This window comes from Mandrillus leucophaeus, unplaced genomic scaffold (genome assembly GCF_000951045.1).
Source record: "Mandrillus leucophaeus isolate KB7577 unplaced genomic scaffold, Mleu.le_1.0 Scaffold2187, whole genome shotgun sequence".
Lineage (NCBI taxonomy): Eukaryota > Metazoa > Chordata > Mammalia > Primates > Cercopithecidae > Mandrillus > Mandrillus leucophaeus.
In genome coordinates this window covers 53,846-71,511 of record NW_012102240.1, presented here as the reverse complement: position 1 = coordinate 71,511, position 17,666 = coordinate 53,846, and the positions used below count along the sequence as shown (strand labels likewise).

General features: G+C 33.8%; 1 protein-coding gene across 3 annotated transcripts in view; it reads right to left on the bottom strand.

Annotated features, from left to right (window-relative positions):
- The window catches only part of ZNF280D (zinc finger protein 280D), a 97,879-nt gene that overhangs the window by 40,938 nt on the left and 39,275 nt on the right, over positions 1-17,666 (bottom strand). For all 3 annotated transcript variants that reach the window (XM_011980819.1, XM_011980820.1, XM_011980818.1), the window contains 4 exons: positions 11,271-11,494; positions 7,692-7,849; positions 6,618-6,718; positions 5,717-5,863 (listed from right to left, as the gene is read on the bottom strand). In XM_011980819.1, coding sequence (XP_011836209.1) covers positions 5,717-5,863; positions 6,618-6,718; positions 7,692-7,849; positions 11,271-11,494 — 630 coding nt within the window. The remainder of the gene's footprint in view (positions 1-5,716; positions 5,864-6,617; positions 6,719-7,691; positions 7,850-11,270; positions 11,495-17,666) is intronic.

The following is a 17,666-nucleotide window of genomic DNA, read 5'->3' as shown; positions in this document are numbered from 1 at the left end:
TCTTCTTTTGAGAGTGTCTGTTCATATCCTTTGCCCACTTTCTAACGGGGCTGGTTTCTTTCTTGTAAATCTGTTTAAGTTCCTTATAGATGCTAGATATTAGACCTTTGTCAGATGCATAGTTTGCAAAAATGTTCTCCCATTCTGTAAGCTGTCTGCTTACTTTTGCTGTGCACAAGCTCTTTAATTAGATCCCATTTGTCAATTTTTGCTTTTGTTGCAATTGCTTTTGGCATCTTCATCATGAAATCTTTGCCCATGCCTATGTCCTGAATGGTATTGCCTAGGTTTCTTCTAGGGTTTTTAGAGTTTCAGGTTTTACATTTAAGTCTTTAATCTATCTTGGGTTAATTTTGGTATACGATGTAAGGAAAGGGTCCAGTTTCAATTTTCTGCCTATGGCCAGCCAGTTTTCCAAGGACCATTTATTGAATAGGGAATCATTGCTTGTGTTTGTCAGGTTTGTTGAAGATCAGATGGTTGTAGGTGTGTGGTTTTATTTCTGGGTTCACTATTCTATTCCACTGTTCTATGGGTCTGTTCTTGTACCAGTACCAAGCTGTTTTGGTTACTATAGCCCTGTAGTATAGCTTGAAATCAGGTAGTGTGATGCCTCCAGCTTTGTTCTTTTTGCTTAGGATTGCCTTGGCTATTTGGGCTATTTTTGGTTCTGTATGAATTTTGAAATGGTTTTTCCTAGTTCTGTGAAGCATGTCCATGGTAGTTTAATGGGAATAGCATTGAATCTATAAATTACTTTGGGCAGTATGGCCATTTTCATGATATTGATTCTTCCTATGCATGAGCACGGAATGTTTTTCCATTTGTTTGTGTCATCTCTGATTTCTTTGAGCAGTGATTTGTATAATAATTGTCATGGCAGGGATCATTCCCTTCCCTTGTTAACTGTATTCCTAGGTATTTCATTCTTTTTCTGGCAATTGTGAATGGGAGTTCATTCATGATTTGGCTCTTGGCTTGCCTTTTATGGGTATATAGAAAAGCTAGTGATTTTTGCACATTGATTTTGTATCTTGGGACTTTGCTGAAGTTGCTTATCAGCTTAAGATGCTTTTGGGCTGAGATGATGGGGTTTTCCAGATATAGGATCATGTCATTAGCAAAGATAGTTTGACTTCCTCTTTTCCTATTTGAATACGCATTATTTCTTTCTCTTGCCTGACTGCCCTGGTCAGAACTTCCAATACTATGTTGAATAGGAGTGGTGAGAGAGGGCATCCTTGTCTTGTGCTGGTTTTCAAGGGGAATGCTTCTAGCTTTTGCCCATTCAGTATGCTATTGGCTGTGAGTTTGTTATATATGGCTTTTATTGTTTTGAGGTATGTTCCTTCAGTACCTAGTTTATTGAGAGTTTTTAACATGAAGGATACTGAATTTTATCGAAAGCCTTTTCTGCATCTATTGAGATAGTCATGCGGTTTTTGTCTTTAGTTTTGTTTGTGATGAGTCACATTTATTGATTTGCATATGTTGAACCAACCTTCCATCCTAGGGATAAAGCCTACTTGATCATGGTGGATAAACTTTTTGATGTGCTGCTGGATTCAGTTTGCCAGTATTTTGGTGAAGATTTTTGCGTCGAGGTTCATCAAGGATATTGGCCTGAAGTTTTGTGTGTGTGGTTTTTTTGTTTGTTTGTTTTTTGTTTTTTTGCACAACCAATTATTTATAAAAATCAAATGAAGTAATATATAGGGAAGTACCTAGCACAGTTACTGGCATACAGCAAGCACTTCATAAATGAAAGTTCTTTATAAAATTCAAAGCAATATATAAATATGTGTTACAATTCTATTAATAGCTGCATCTTAAGACTTTTTTTTTTTTTAACACAAGGTCTCTCTCTCTCAGCCAGGCTGGAATGCAGTGGTGCAGTCTTGGCTCACTACAGGCTCAACCTCCTGGGCTCTTAAGACTATTTGACAAGTGTGATACACCGGATTACATTATAGGTACAGGCAATTTAAACAAATTCGCTTATATGTGCTCAAGGAAGAAGAGAAAGACCGAGAAATAGATAGCAAAACAATAGAGCAGGTAAAAAGTTCACTACAGTTGCGTTCCCAGAAATCTTTTCTCTATCTATAACCACTCAGTAGGTTATATCATCCAGTGTCATGGTTTTTAAATACCATCTATGCAACTGCCTACTTAACATTACTGCTTGATGTCTAATATGCTTCCCAAATCAACCTGAACCAAATTGAACTCAATATTTCCTTCCTTTATCCCTGTCCCCTTCCTCCAAAAAAATCTGTTTCTTATTCAGTCTTCCTCATATCTCAGTATATTAAAATTCCATTCTTGCAACTGCTCAAGACAAAAAATTTAATCTCTTTCTCTTACATCCATTGTCAAACACATTAGTAAAACCTATCAGCTCTACCTTCAAAACCATTCATAATCTTTCCACTTCTCATTACCTCATTCAACCATTGCTACCATACTGGCCCAAGCCACTTACCTGGACTGCTGTAAAAACTTTCTATCTTCTCCCCCTAATATCCTTTATTCCTTATGGACTTTTCTTTCCATAGCTGCCAGTAATAAAAACATGGCACATCTTTTACATGCTTAAAAATGTCTAGTGGCTTTCCAAAGTCTTGGCTGTGGCTTACAAAGCTCCACATGAATTGGTCTGAATTCTATTGCTATAACCTCATCTCCTATTATTCTTCCTCCTATTAATTTACTCTACTCCAGCCACACTGGCCTCCTTGCTATTCTTTGCGCATCCTAGGTATATACTCACTTCAACCCTATATAACGTTACCTTTCCCAGGTAATTCACAGGGCTTACTCCTTTATATCTTTCAGAGAGGGCCATGTTTGAACAGCATTTATACAACACCCTTTTTTGACCTCTACTCTACTCCTACCACCTCCCCAATCTTTAGCACTCCTCATCTTCCACATTTTCCTCCCACAGTACTTACTGCCAGCATATACATTCTAACACACACATACACAAATGCATTATCTTTCTCTACTATAATGTAAATTCCAGAGGGCACAAATTTGCTTTTGTTCACTGCTATATGATACCTAAAGCAACCCCTGGCACATACGAAGGCACTCAGTAAATATTTCTTAAATGAATAGTGAGGCAGAAAGAAAGAGACTAACAGAGAAAATGCATGAGTAGCATGTACAATTTAGTTCAAAATATCTGCCTTTTCATTCAACGAATATTTGTCCAGAGTCCTGAGGTAGAATATATTAATCTACTAGTCCCTCAGTTGGACTCACACCTTTACAACTCTTTTATGCATGCATGCATTTCAATGCACTAAGGGTGATGAAGATAGAGTACTTTTTTTATAACACTATGTTCAACAAAAGAAACAGTGATCTATTCCAAGCATTAAGAAATAAATATCTGTATTAAATTCTTTTATAAGTACACTATATTGTTTGGGATACTTGAGAGATTTATAGGTAATTCTTACTATATGTAATTCCTACCTTTAGACCTAATGCCAATGTGAAATCCAACTCTGGTAGAGCAGTAAAAGCTTGGATGCTAAAGTCAAATTTTGACTCTGGCTTTATTAGACAATGTGACATTAGGCAAGTGACTTTCTCTAAAGCTCTGTCTCCTCATCTATAAAACTGAAATAATAAGATACATCTAGTGGTTGAGAGGATTAAATAAGAAAATTCATGTAAAGTACCAGCTGCTCCCATAAGGTAAGTAATTAGTGTATGTTAACTGCTTGTTTTATTAAAGCTCTAATGAGAGTATTTAACACATCTGGAATTGCTATCAATATTTCTTAAAAGTCACACAAACTGGGTTATTAACTCTAAAAGCACTAAAGACGTAGTAAGATAATCTTTAAAAAAAACTTACAACTGAGTTCTTCAAAGACAATAAAATGAGGCATGGAGTCAACTACTCTGATTGTCTGATACTTTCGTAATAATGTCATCTCAACTACAAGTTTATAATCCCACTCAGCTATGGTTTTCCAGCCTTGTAAATAATTACACAAATTGTAAATACCTTCAAGGATGCCCGATGACTGTTCTTATTAATAGACTGCCCCCTCTTTACTGCTGGCTATCTACCTCCCAGGCACTCCAAACAAAAAAGAAAATTGGCAGCCATGGCAAGTTAAAACATACAACTCAGGGCATAACAACTTGCTTATAAATCCCACAGCCCACATAGTGGGTCCCCAAATCTCTACCATAGTTATTATTCTTCCCACATCTCTATTTCACTCTATAGTTTGGCAAAGCACCTGGGAAATATCATGTTTAAAAGCCCCATCATGAACTAGAGCTACTGCTTTATACCTCATTCTCCCTTTCAAAATTAAAGTCCAAAGATGAGATACAGGGTATCAAGAATAGTGTTTCCCAAACTCTGTTCATCAAAAAATATTCATAGATACTACGCTAAAAAAGAAGTCAATGGTCAAATAAGTTTGGGGAATGACACATACTATATCCTTTCTTGGAGATTTACAATGTCCACTGGCATATTAAAAGCTCTGAGAAGTCCTGTTTTAAAAAAAAAACAAAACTGCTTGATTTTAGAAATCCAGGCATTTAATAAATTTATTGACCAGTGACGATTTGGGGGAAAATATCTATTAACACCTGATGGAATACTGTTGGAGAAACCCTAGAAAAGATCTTGCCAGAAACCCTCAAGGATGTGTGGCATCCCAGTCACAACACAGACGATCCCAAATTGATCTGGAAATTCTACTTTCATGATCTTCTCCAACTAAAAACAGCAAGTCAATTTCATGATTAACTAACAACTGAAAATGACAGCAAAGTGAGCACCAATGCTGAATAAACTGGCATGTCAATTTTATCAATAATAAGAGAATGCATTGAGCTTTGTAGTGAGTTGGCAAAATTTGATTACATGATCAGATTCAGTAAATCCATTGGCTACTAATTTTGGCAAAGGCACTGTTGTTCTTTCAAGCACTCAAGAACAAGACTAGTGCTGCATCAAAATTTTTAGCCCAAATAAAAGATGGTTTAATTGCTTCAGGAAAAGAGCCAATAAGCATAATATCAGAATTCAAGGGAGGGGTACAAGCACTAATATTGAGTTCCAAAATTATATAGCAAAACTGGTGGAAGCCATCCAGGGAACAAGTGATGATCTAAATACGGTTCTCTGCCAGAGTTCATACATTGATCAGTAAGTGTCATTACTATTCCCATGGTCACACAACTATAAAAGACAACTCCAGGTCAATGACAACATGTCTTCTCATAATGATAAGAGGTTAGAAAGTGGAAATAAAGTTTGAAGAGCAAAAGGAAAAATAAGATTACAAATCCTCAATCTTTTCTTCCTCAGTTCAAACTCATTTTTCCCCTTGTCCTCATAACTCCCTTCAAAATCATTCTCATATCTACCTTTAGACCCTGAAATATTCAATCTTTTGGATATTCCACTCACTTTTTCTGTTTTCTCTCAATCCTAGGCTTCATATTCCTAGCTATCTTTCAGAATTTTCATAATTTATGACCCACACCATCACCAGAAAGGAAGTAAGGAAAAGAAGTGGAAGTTTCACAAGCAATTCAACATGAAGTGTAAATTAATAGTGTCATTTGGAACAACTCTGCTTTTCTTGAAGAATAAATCTAAAGATTCTCCAAGTCATAATCAGTTTTTTCACTAAGACAACATAAACAAATAAGAACTGGTAAATCTCACCTGATGCTTCATATAATGATGCATATATGGTGTTGCAATTTTAATAACTTTGAGGCAAAACGGGCATAGCAAGTTCTTCGTATTTTCATGGGATGTTCTAAAATGAGTTTCTACATCACAAAATGATGATGATCTATAATTACAAACCTAAAAACAGAAAGAAGGCTTAGTTTAACTTGAAAATTTGTAACTGATATGCAATTACAAAGTAACAACGATGGATAATTTGTCAGGAGAACATTATATGCTACTAATCTAGCTCTGATGCCTTTGCAACCAAGAATCTCACTCAGGCAACACCAAAAGACCATCTTTGAGACATTAAATGTAGCTTTCAAAGTTAAGGGATACATCTCAAAACACAACTAGATCTCCTTCTCTTTATCAAATCTTTTTGTCTGTCACCTTCTGTCTTGACTTGAAGTTTCAAGCTTTGGCACCTCTTGCCCTATAAAATGTTTTTCTGCTACATGAAACAGCATTCTCCTTTGGATTGTTAACCTCCAGGTTTATGGCAATGGCAATTTATCTTTTCCTTGCTTTCTTCTTCCTTCAAATTCTTCTTCTTTGGAAAAATACTTCTGCCAAAGCATTTGGTAGGGTTCTTTGTATCTAACAGCACTTTGTATTTCCCTTGTATGCCTACATTCTTCCCTATATAACACAGTAAGCCCATATGTTTGTTTTTCTACATACAACAGGGCTCATCCTTGTCCAGTACAGAGATAAGCAAACAAAAGTCTGTGGACCAAACCCAGCTTGCTGCCTACCCCTCATATAATGTATAAGTTATGCCAAGTAATGCATAAGTTTGCTGACCGCTGGTCTAATAGGCTTAAATTTTATAACCGAAACAACAAACAAACCAAACATATAAGAAAACAATAAAATGTATGTGTACCTGGCAGACATATGGCATTTCACCAGGTTTATGATTGTCCTTCATGTGTTGTAAAAGAACATGTTCTGTTTCAAATGACAATTCACAGATTTTACAAATAGCTAAATGTGGGAGAAAAACAGTATTACAATATTTAAGATATTAATATAAAAATTCATATATACCAACAACAGTAACAGTAGCAGTAGGGACAGTTGTGAACAGTTAAATAGCTTGTTAACTATGTGCAAAGAATAGTTCTAAGCACTCACATCACCTCACCTACATTAACTCAACTTCTATTAACAACCCTATAAAGAAGGTATTTCTATTATCTGCATTAGTCAAGTATTAAGTAACTTGGCTAAAATCTTGTAGCTATATTAAGAGGCACATCTGGGATTTAAAACCAAGCTATCTTGCTCCAACATCTGTAATTTTCTTTTCTTTTTTTTTTTTTGGAGACAGTGTCTTGCTCTGTCACTCAGGCTGGAGTGTAATGGCACAATCTCGGCTCACTGCAACCTCTGTTTCCCAGGTTCAAGTGATTCTCCTGCCTCAGCTTCCCAAGTAGCTGGGATTACAGGCATGCAGCACCACCATGCCTGGCTAATTTTTGTATTTTTAGTAGAGACGGGGTTTTGCCATGTTGGCTAGGCTGGTCTCGAACTCCTGGCCTCAAGTGATCTGCCCACATTGGCCTCCCAGAGTGCTGGGATTACAGGCATGAGCCACTGCACCCGGCCTGTGATTTTTAACTACAACTGTAGTTCCCTTTCCTATTAAAGTTTAAATGAAGAGCACTTATTTCATATTTTAAAACTATGATACTAGGCTTCTAATTTAGTCCCCAGCATATAATGCATAGGTTATGTCAAGGAAATTACCATACTGAATCATTTGTAAGAGGCACTTTAATATTAATAACTAATTTTATTTAAAAGTTTATCACAGTTAAAACTTGGCCTTTCAATTGTGCCCTCAAATTCCAAAGTCTATTTCTTATTCTCATTTTTCTAACAGACTTAAGGTTTTCTCACAATTTATATTGTTGAAATCAATAATATGGAATATTTAAATGTTTTGGTAACTTACTAGAAAATTCATGGGGGGTATGTGTACTTTCAATGTGGCACTGCAACTGAAATGGTGTGGGAAACTGACGGTAGCAGTGCTGGCAGGTGGTATGGTTTTCCCAGCTCTCACTGCTCTGCTTCTCAAGTTCCAAATGGTGTTTCATGTGGTTCATAAACCTATAAATGGTTGTCAACAGGTGCAAAACTTGAGATTTAAAAACAAAAAGGATATCTCACAAACAATAATCTGAACATAAATCTTCAAAATATAGATGTTATTACTCAAACTCTCAAAAGTCTTAAAGTTGTCTAGGAAAGTATACACTTTTAAATAATCACTTTCTTTAAGTGGCTAAGTAAACATCTTTTTAATCTTTGCTTTAAAATAATTCATTCATGTAATTAATCTGAAAGATCACCACTTTGATATAACTCTTAATCACTTCAGATTATTTTTAAAATTTTTTTAGATAAAAGAGCAGGTTCTTGATCCATACTTGAAATCCTATTTACATTTTAAAATGAAATACTAAAAGAAAGGAAACCCTATCACCAAAGGCAGCTACAGACTCAGGAGGAAATCTTTTAAGGCCTTGAAAATATGCAGTAGATTCCAGCTGCTTAAATGACAAATTACTGGTATTTTTACTTGTATCTTGGTTTCTAAATACATGTAATAGCCGTTTTAATGCCTACAATTACAAGAACCTTTTGTTTTATTTAATGATACTGGTTTACTGTTAGCACAAACTGTTCATCTTAACTTGCAGACAGTGCCCTTTGTAGGCAACATACATTTTTCAGTTTTACATACCGCTACTTCAGCTTCCTTAAAAGGCTTCTTATGAGCAAGAACTACGACCTTCAATGGCAGAAGGTGCAATACAAATGGCAATATATTTAAAAGAGCTTACTAAAGCTTTTTGCTGAATTTGAGAGTAAAGTTATTCAATAAAAACAATAATTTTTAGACTAGGTTAACTGTTAACAATTATTCACTTTGAATCCCTAAAAGAAATTATCTTGAAACTAAGTGAAAATGTCATCAATCTGGATAGCAATCATCATGAAGGTTATAATATACACCTCTTTTCACAAATTTACAGCACTACTTCTCTTTAGAATGGGCTACGGTACACCTTGAAATATCTTTTGCTCCTTTGGTTTTAAAAACAGCTCTACAAATGCTTACAGAAAATCCTGGTATTGGTTAAATATTTACATATAGAGTAAAGATAATGAGCCATTAAACTTTCAGCTCACAGCTTTCAGCGCTTAAAGTCTAGTAACATAAAATGTTCCCTGGTTCCAATTCGCTTTTTCCCAGTTATATGAGTTCCCATCAGGAGCTCGTACTTCTCAAACCAACAGAAATGAGGGAAATAGCAAAACCTCTTGCAAGGACGTTCACAGAACAAGATAAATCTAAATATTTTTAGTGACACTCAATATAGGAAAGAAACACCATACCACAATATGTTGACATGGCAGAGAATAGAAATGAAATGTTGACCTATCAATTTCTCATCATTCTCTATAAATATCAAGTTGCCTTCCCAGTTTTTACTGTTAAAGTAAAATATTATATAACACATTTAACTTCTTTGTTCATGAGGTGTTTACCATTAAGGTTACATTTAATAAAAGATCGGTATTTTTTAAAATACTCAATTCCTGGATATTATCAGATACAATTTTCTTAAAATCTGTAAATATTATGAAAATCTAGACATATGTAGCTAGTCTTCATAAAAAATTACCAAAAAAATGAATTTTTCATTTTCTTTTTGAGAGTGTCCTGGGCTGTTGCCCAGGCTGGAGTGCAGAGGCACGATTACAGCTCACTGCAGCCTCAACTTCCCAGACTCAAGCGATCCTCCCACCTCAGCGCTCCCCAAGTAGCTGGGACTACAGGTGCGTGTGACCACGCAGAGCAAACTTTTGTATTTTTTGTAGAGATGAGGTTTCACCGTGTTCCCCAGGCTGGTCTCGAACTCCTTTGCTAAAGCGATCGTCCTGCCTCAGCCTCCCAAAGTGCTGGGATTACAGGCATGAACCACCATGCCCAGCCTCATTTTCATGTTTGATATTAAATGGGCTAATCTTAAAGGAAAGGTCAAAAAAATACTGCTGAAATAACTTATAACCTCATATTTCAGTACAAGAAATTAAGTCAGTGAACCACATTGCTTTGCATTTTACCCTATTTGCTAACATGATTTCCTGATGTTGGCATGACATCAGAAATAGGTGGTAGAGTTCTACTGCAACACTGTTTCAGTGTTTTATCTCAAAATACACTTTCCCTTTTGTGAAACTACTGCAACCATTAGCTATTGATGGCCCTTAAAACTTGATAAAAGGAGGTAAATAAGAAAACTCATATAAAATAAGTTAAAAAACTTTGAAAATTATAAAGCACTATCATAAATAAACCACTAATAACTGTTATAGGTGTATATCACAGTGTATTTCAGGATTTTAATATATGCTTCTTTTTGGACCCAAGGACTCACAGGAAAACAAATAAATGCTGAACTCAGAAGTAACTACAGGTGCTTTGAAATGCTAATTACAGATGACAGTTAACAAGAACACAAAAGGCATACGTATATGTATATGCTTGTACACACATGCACAAACATATTGCAGATCACTTTGAAATGCACCAAAAAAATCAGATAGTTCTAAGAAGGATGAAGAGATACATAATAAAGCAAATATAGTAAAATGTTACTGGTAGAATCAAGGTAGTTAAGTGTACAAGGGTCCAATGTGAAATTTTCAAAACTTTGCTTAATATTTGAAAATTTTTATAGTAAAGTGACAGAAAAACCCTTATCTAATATAAATATCAGATATTTAATGTTAACTGTTAACAATTATTCACTTTGAATGTCAGGCTACATAATCAACAAATAATATCATTCAATTTCTTATTACTTTTCTCTTCTTACTAATTTATATAGAATAGTTTCAAAGATTACAACTGAACGATTAAGAAGTGCAAATTTCCAGTATTTAAAGCATTTATATATTCTACTGGGAATTAAATCTCTAATTTCGAAAGGTGTTAAATTTTAAAATCAAAACAGACATGTTTCCTATAACTGATACATCTCCAAAACAGGGAACTTTTCCTGCAAGATGAATGTTCTAAAAACTGTAAATATAAATTGAAAAATTTGAGCATTACATAGATTAGTATGGAGAAGCTCAACCTGAACGAACATAAAGTGGTTCTTCTTGTAATGTGAAGAAATATAAAATTCAAAGGCAACTAGAAAATAAAAAATGTCTAATAAAAATTCAAAGAGCACTACTAAAACAGAAAAAAGAAGTTCATTTTGTCTTAAGTTAAAATAAACTGTCCTTTCTTAAGCTATGTGAAAGAAATACAACTAACTGGATCCAAGAGTCAAACTCCACAACACAAGAAAGAACAGAAGCTTTTCAACAAGAGAATCTGCCTCTATTCTCAGTAGAAAGTGTTAAAATCGCTTACCTAGAATGGCATAGAAAACACAAGATAAAAGTGTAACATTTTTATTTGCAGCATTTCAATTTTCAATAGAAATAAAAACAAGTATTTACATACCTAATATTATTTTTTAGAATTTTCAAGCAACTGAAGCATTTAAAGGTTGTATGAGTCTTCTGTTCTTCCTGGACATCTCCTTCATGTTTTCCATAATAAAAGTCATTAACTAACATGATCAATTTTCCTTTCTCTGAATCAATAGTTGTGTTTTTATTTACTGTACTTGAAAATTCTGTTTTAGCCAGTCCCAAAAAGTTATTTATCATGTCTGGACAACAATACTGAAAGAGAAAAAAAATATATAAGCCTTACTTATTCTTTAAAAAAAACATACACCAAAAGGTGATTGTGTGTTTACACCTAAGGCCAGACCATCAAAACTATGCTTGTAACATATCTAGAAAAATAGTCACCAAAAATTTGTGGTGCATATACACAGTCTAAAAATTCAAATAATAAACACCTATTATCTTAATATAAGAATTCAAAAAGATTTGAGAAACCCTAAAACCAAGACATGGCTGTAGCTCTAACAGTTTTACCCTTGCAATTTGCTTTTTTAGATGTAAATATTTAATAATAATTTGTTCCTTAACCAAAAATCATTCATCTCATGTCCATGTCAAGATGTATAGAAAGGAAATGTTTATATGCCTTGATGTATATATTTAATTATCAAGTGATATACAAAATTTCATAAAGCCTGATTGGGGAAAAATTATAATATACAAAAATTATATAATATAGAACAGTCTCCCTAATTAGAAATTTCATAAAGCCTGGTTGGGGAAAAATTATACAAAAATTACATAATATAGAATAGTCTCACTAATTAGAAATGTGGATAATCTTCTGTCCCAAATGTAAAATTATCAAATTACATTGTAATTTATAATTACATTTGTAAAATGTAATGTCTGTGAACATTGTAATGTAATTTACATTTGTAAAATGTAATGTCTATGAACATTAAAGATTACCCTAAAATACCTATAAATTATGATACCCATAATAGATGATAAATTACTTGCTGTTTTTCTATTTTTTTTTAACAGAAAAGTAGGATAGGATCAGATTTTTAAAATAAATGTGTAAACTTTGTTCACAGAGTACCTTTTAAACATTTCTTATCTCTGTAAAAGAGCTGAATAATAAACCATTGATAACCAAAAATCGACAACAACGTGTAGTGAATTAGGGTGAAGGATTTAGTCATTGAGAACAGCAAAGTACCCTTTGCTTATCCAAAAAACAAATAAGCACCTTAAGAGATGAGAACCAAAGTTAGATTTTAGGTTTTATAGGAGGATAGAGTAAGCTATGGGGGGCATAGCTGAGCTATGGTAAAATATCAACTGGTCATGTTTTATTCAGCTCTAGTACCTTTTAGTTTTATTAATAGATCTTCACTGCAACTCCTCATTTATCCCTTATTTTTGTGGGTTAAACATTCTGCAAATATTAAATATGTACTTTAATGCCGTATACTATAGTTTGACAAATACCAGACATCATCTATGTATCATTCTTATCTTTACTCCTCCCAGTACACAGACCATGTTCTGTTGCTTTGTTAGTGCCCTAAAAATTTAGGTGCATTTTTTTGAGCAAAGGATCCTATTTTTATAGTTAAATAGGCCTTCTCATGAGAACATCTGACATCAGTCAACATTTTCCCCTTTTCCTCCTGAGAGTCATCTAAAAACCACACAAGCAAATTCCACACATTGGTTTATCACTGAAACTAAGGGTCAGATAAAATCCACAGACTCCATAATATATGAAAGCACTATTCAAAGCAGCCAACATCAGGCAGATGGCATTTAGCTAGAAGTAAACCAGAGAAGTAAAGGGGACCCGGTGGTAACAGATCTTAGAGTCAGTAAAAATATACATCTTAAAGGCGAAACACATATTCTGAACCACAAGGGTATATCCTTTGTTTGCAAAAACAGGTGAAGAAGCTGAGGCGAGAAGGATGGCAGGAGAAGTACCCCAGACCTGATTCAGTACAGAGAAGTAGAAAGGCAGTGCTACATAAAGAATCAGACACACAAGTCACAATGGCAGGAAGCCTTCTGCCCAGCAAAAAGCTGTTTAAACCAGCCAGCAAGCTGTGAGACTATCCTGGCAACCTATGCTTTCTCCTAAAAGAAGCTTGTATAACAACAGCTGGCCCAAGAAAGTCCAAGTTGTTAAACACGATAAGCACTCACATCTAAACAAAAATACCATATAATAAAAGAAGGCAAATAACAGAAAAATGTAAAATTCTAACAAAAACATCAGAAATATGCTGCCATGGAGCAGATGCAGATGAAAACAGTAGCCACAAATTTTAAAAACATAATGAAGCAATTGTCTCTATTTGGAAGACCACAAAGCAAGAAAAGATGCCAAGACAAGACATTTAGAAGGAAAAAAAAAGAGTGACAAAATCAAGGGTGAAAGTATAGGAAAAAAAATAAAATCAGAGACATGAAGACAAATTAGGAAGGAATACAGTGGTGAGCAGACATTTCAAATAAAATAAAGGAAACATATTAGTAAGAGAAAAGTCCATTTTAAAAAAAAATTAAGACATATGCCAGGGAAAGAAGATAAAATAAATTCATATTGGAGATGAAATTGTATGGAATAAATATTTAAAAATACAATTCAAATAAACTGTGCTAAATCCAAATATACAGGTTGAAAGAACAAGAAGTATGCCAGAGAGGACTCAGCCAAAATTCCCAACACCAAGTTATATCATTATAAAATTATCCATCTTCAAAACAAAAACAATGTAGACAACCAAAAGGCTATAGACAGCCAAACAAAAAGATCAAACCACTTATAAAAGGCAAAATAATTCAGCTTGTCCCAGATTCCTCAACAGCAATATTGAATACTAGAAAACGGGAGCTACACCAACAAAATCCTGATAGTGGGATTCGATTAACTTTATATTAGATCAAATTATCTTTCCAGAATGGACTATAGTGAAATTGCTTTGAACATGAACGACCTCAAAGAAAGACATTTTCAGACTCCTCCTAAATGAAATTACTACAGAATGAACTTTAGCTAAACAGAAAACCAAATAAACCATGACAAAAACACTGATGATGAACACTGGATATATTTACTGTAGAAAAAGATCAAAACAAGTATGACACAAGGTCAAAAAAAACCACAAATGTAATGTCATGTGCCCTGACAATGGAAAAATAATACAATGAATAAAAATTGGAAGAGGATAAAAGGACAAAGAGTATGATCTCAAAAGTTCATAGATTGCCTCACAAATAGTAGTAGTTCATAAAGGAATATCAGTTAGAGCCACCAAATAAAACTAATATAGGTATAGGCATTTTAACAGCAAAGGCAAACAAATGCTCAGACAATACTGACTAAAATCAAGTAGCAAAAAAGAAGAGAAAGACAGGTGGGTTGAAAACAGGAAGTTTCATGCTACTTTAATCCTTCCTCATAGAAAAGAACAGTAGAGAACTGCTAAAGGAATAGAAGACTAGTGGAGTTATACATTAAAATTAGAAAAATAACCAGGAGAACACAACTACAACTCTCTTAGAAACCCAAGCTAACCACACATAAAGCAACCACATTGTGAAAGTCTTTTTAAAAAAAGAGAAAGAAAGGATTAATGAAAAATATTAACAGAACTAAGACCAAAAAAACTATCACTTTGGTAAATCTAAACCCACTATTAAAAGAAGAGATTTTCATATAGGATCACAAAAGAAAAGTCAACTTTGCTCAAAGCAAAAGGCACACCTAAAACAAAGTAATTCAGACAAGTTGAAAATAAAAGAATAAACAAAGAATATCCCAGGCAAATGGAAACCATACAAGGGGTTGTGACTCTAACATCAAAGTAGAATTTGGGCTAAAAGGCACTAACCATTAAAACCAAGAAAAGGATACTTTATTAAAATGCTAAAGGATACATTCACAACACAGTTTTTTATTCTATTCTATTCTATTCTATTCTATTTTATTTTTGAGACAGAGTCTTACTCTGTCGCCCAGGCTGGAGCGCAGTGGTGCCATCTCAGCTCACTGCAACCTCTGCCTCCCAGGTTCAAGCGATTCTCCCACCTCAGCCTCCCAAGTAGCTGGGACTACAGGCGCGTGTCAACATGGCTGACTAATTTTTTGTATTTTTAATAGAGATGGGGTTTCACCATGTTGGCCAGGCTGGTCTCAAACTCCTGACCTCAGGTGATCTGCCAGCCTCGGGGCCTCCTAAAGTGCTGGGATTACAGGTGTGAGCCATGACTCCTGGCCTCACAATACAGTTATAAAAGCTAGATTCTTCTATATCATAAACAACAGCAACAACTTTGAAACAAAATTGCAATGTATGAAAGAAAATACTGGTAGTGAAAGATGTGGATTGAAACGTGGTGTTTGTCAATCCAGGACAGACCAAGTGGACTAAATGGAAGCGAAGACACAGAAATATAAATATAATTAATAAGCTATATTTGGCTGATAAATATCAAATTCCATACCCCAAAGGAGAAATAATATACCTATTTTCAAGCTTCCATGTAATATTGAATACCCCTATACTTTACAAAAAAAAGTATTTGTGAAAGCTTGGGCTTTTCCATTAAAGAAACTTGAGTTTTGAAAGCTAGTTATGCCAGTTAATTGGTTATACAACAATGAAGAAAAAATCTCAAAGAATTTTCTAAGGATTAATGAAATAATGTATTTAAAGCTTAGTACTGTGTCTGACACATGCTCTCAGATAAATACATTTTTATTATTGTAGAATATTTGATATTTTAAATATTTTTCCATTGAAAGAAAACATTATTTACATGCTAGTGTGCAAAAAATCATTCACAAATAATCTAAAAATCACATTCTTTTCAAAATGAAAGTTATTATAACATTAAAACTTTAGTTGATACATAAAAATATATAAACTAGAAAGTAAAAAGTTCCCACAGATTCAAACTTTCCCTTCCCAGATTTGGAGACCATTCTTTCAAGATTTCCTTATGATACAAACACATACACTGTTCATATTATCTTCAACTTAGTTCAGTTGTAAGAAATACAATTTCTTAGAGATACTTTCCTTATTTAAAATGTCATATTGTTCTATTATATTAATATGAAAATTCTATGAAGTTCTGGTTGTTTCTACTATACGTAATTACAACCATGAAGTAACACATAAAAGCCACATTTTGGAGAATGTTGCCATTCTCTCCAGGTGCAGAGGTATATATAACATGCTACAATTTCTGTACAAAATAGAAAATAAGAACATTCAGGTTTACTTGTACGTCTAGAAAGAAAACCAGAGAGGATTCAAAACAAACTAATAAAAAATTATTTTCTTTGAGTCATACTAGGAACCAGGTAAAAAAGACACAGAGGTAAGATTCTTCACATGTGTATCTCTGTAGGCTTTTTAGTTTTGAATCATGTGACTGTATTGCTACCTACTTAAAAAATTAAAGAGATAAAGAACATAGTCTTTTTTTTCTTCATTTATAATGCAAAACATAAAAAACATCAGAAATCTCACCAAAACATTACACAGAAGAGGAAAATTGAAAGTACTTCTACAGGATAATTCTCCTATAAGACCAAAGCATAATGTGCAGTTATCCAGGGCTATACTCTGAGAGTAAGGACAGACCAAATATGATTGTGTACATGAATAAGAAGACTGTGTTTGTAATTTTTTAAGTTCCCTTTTTTCTACTTTTTTTGTAAAATGCTCAATTTCAATAAAAATGTGTCAATCTCTGAAACAGCAAAAACTTTTCCTAAGTTACTTCTCTGCCGTTGCACCCCTCTCCTTCTTTCTTTTCCTTATATAATCTACACTGCCTTTTTTCTGATCTCTTTTCTCCCTTCTTGTCATTTATACTGGGCACTCAAGGGGAGTACAGACCATCTCTACACAAACACAGGATACTATAGTATCTACTAAAATACTTTAAGTGTTACCTAAATCTCATACTTCATTAGTACTTTGGACATTTCTTAAAACCTAAATTCAAGGGCTTCCTGTACCAATAAAAAGCTCAAATTAATTTATACAATTATATGAACTATATTCTGGACTGACTTAAAACAATTATTTCATATGAAATGCTCCAACATTTGGAGTTTATACCTGAATATTAAAAATTAAAATATAAAACCCAGATTTTCATTCTGACATGTACATGTTAGCATGGACACAAAAATAAGGTAACAGAATTTTTAAGTTATATGCAAAAGTAAACATGTAATAAAATGCCTGTTTTATAAGAAGTTTGAAGAATATGACCAGATAAATAAAATAATCTGATTAATACGTTATTTTTATTTAAAATTAAAATACAATAAGCATACATTATAATATATACAAATTTAAGTTTTAAAATTTGAGGATTTAGAAGGAATTTGAGAATCTATATAATCATTACGAATGTA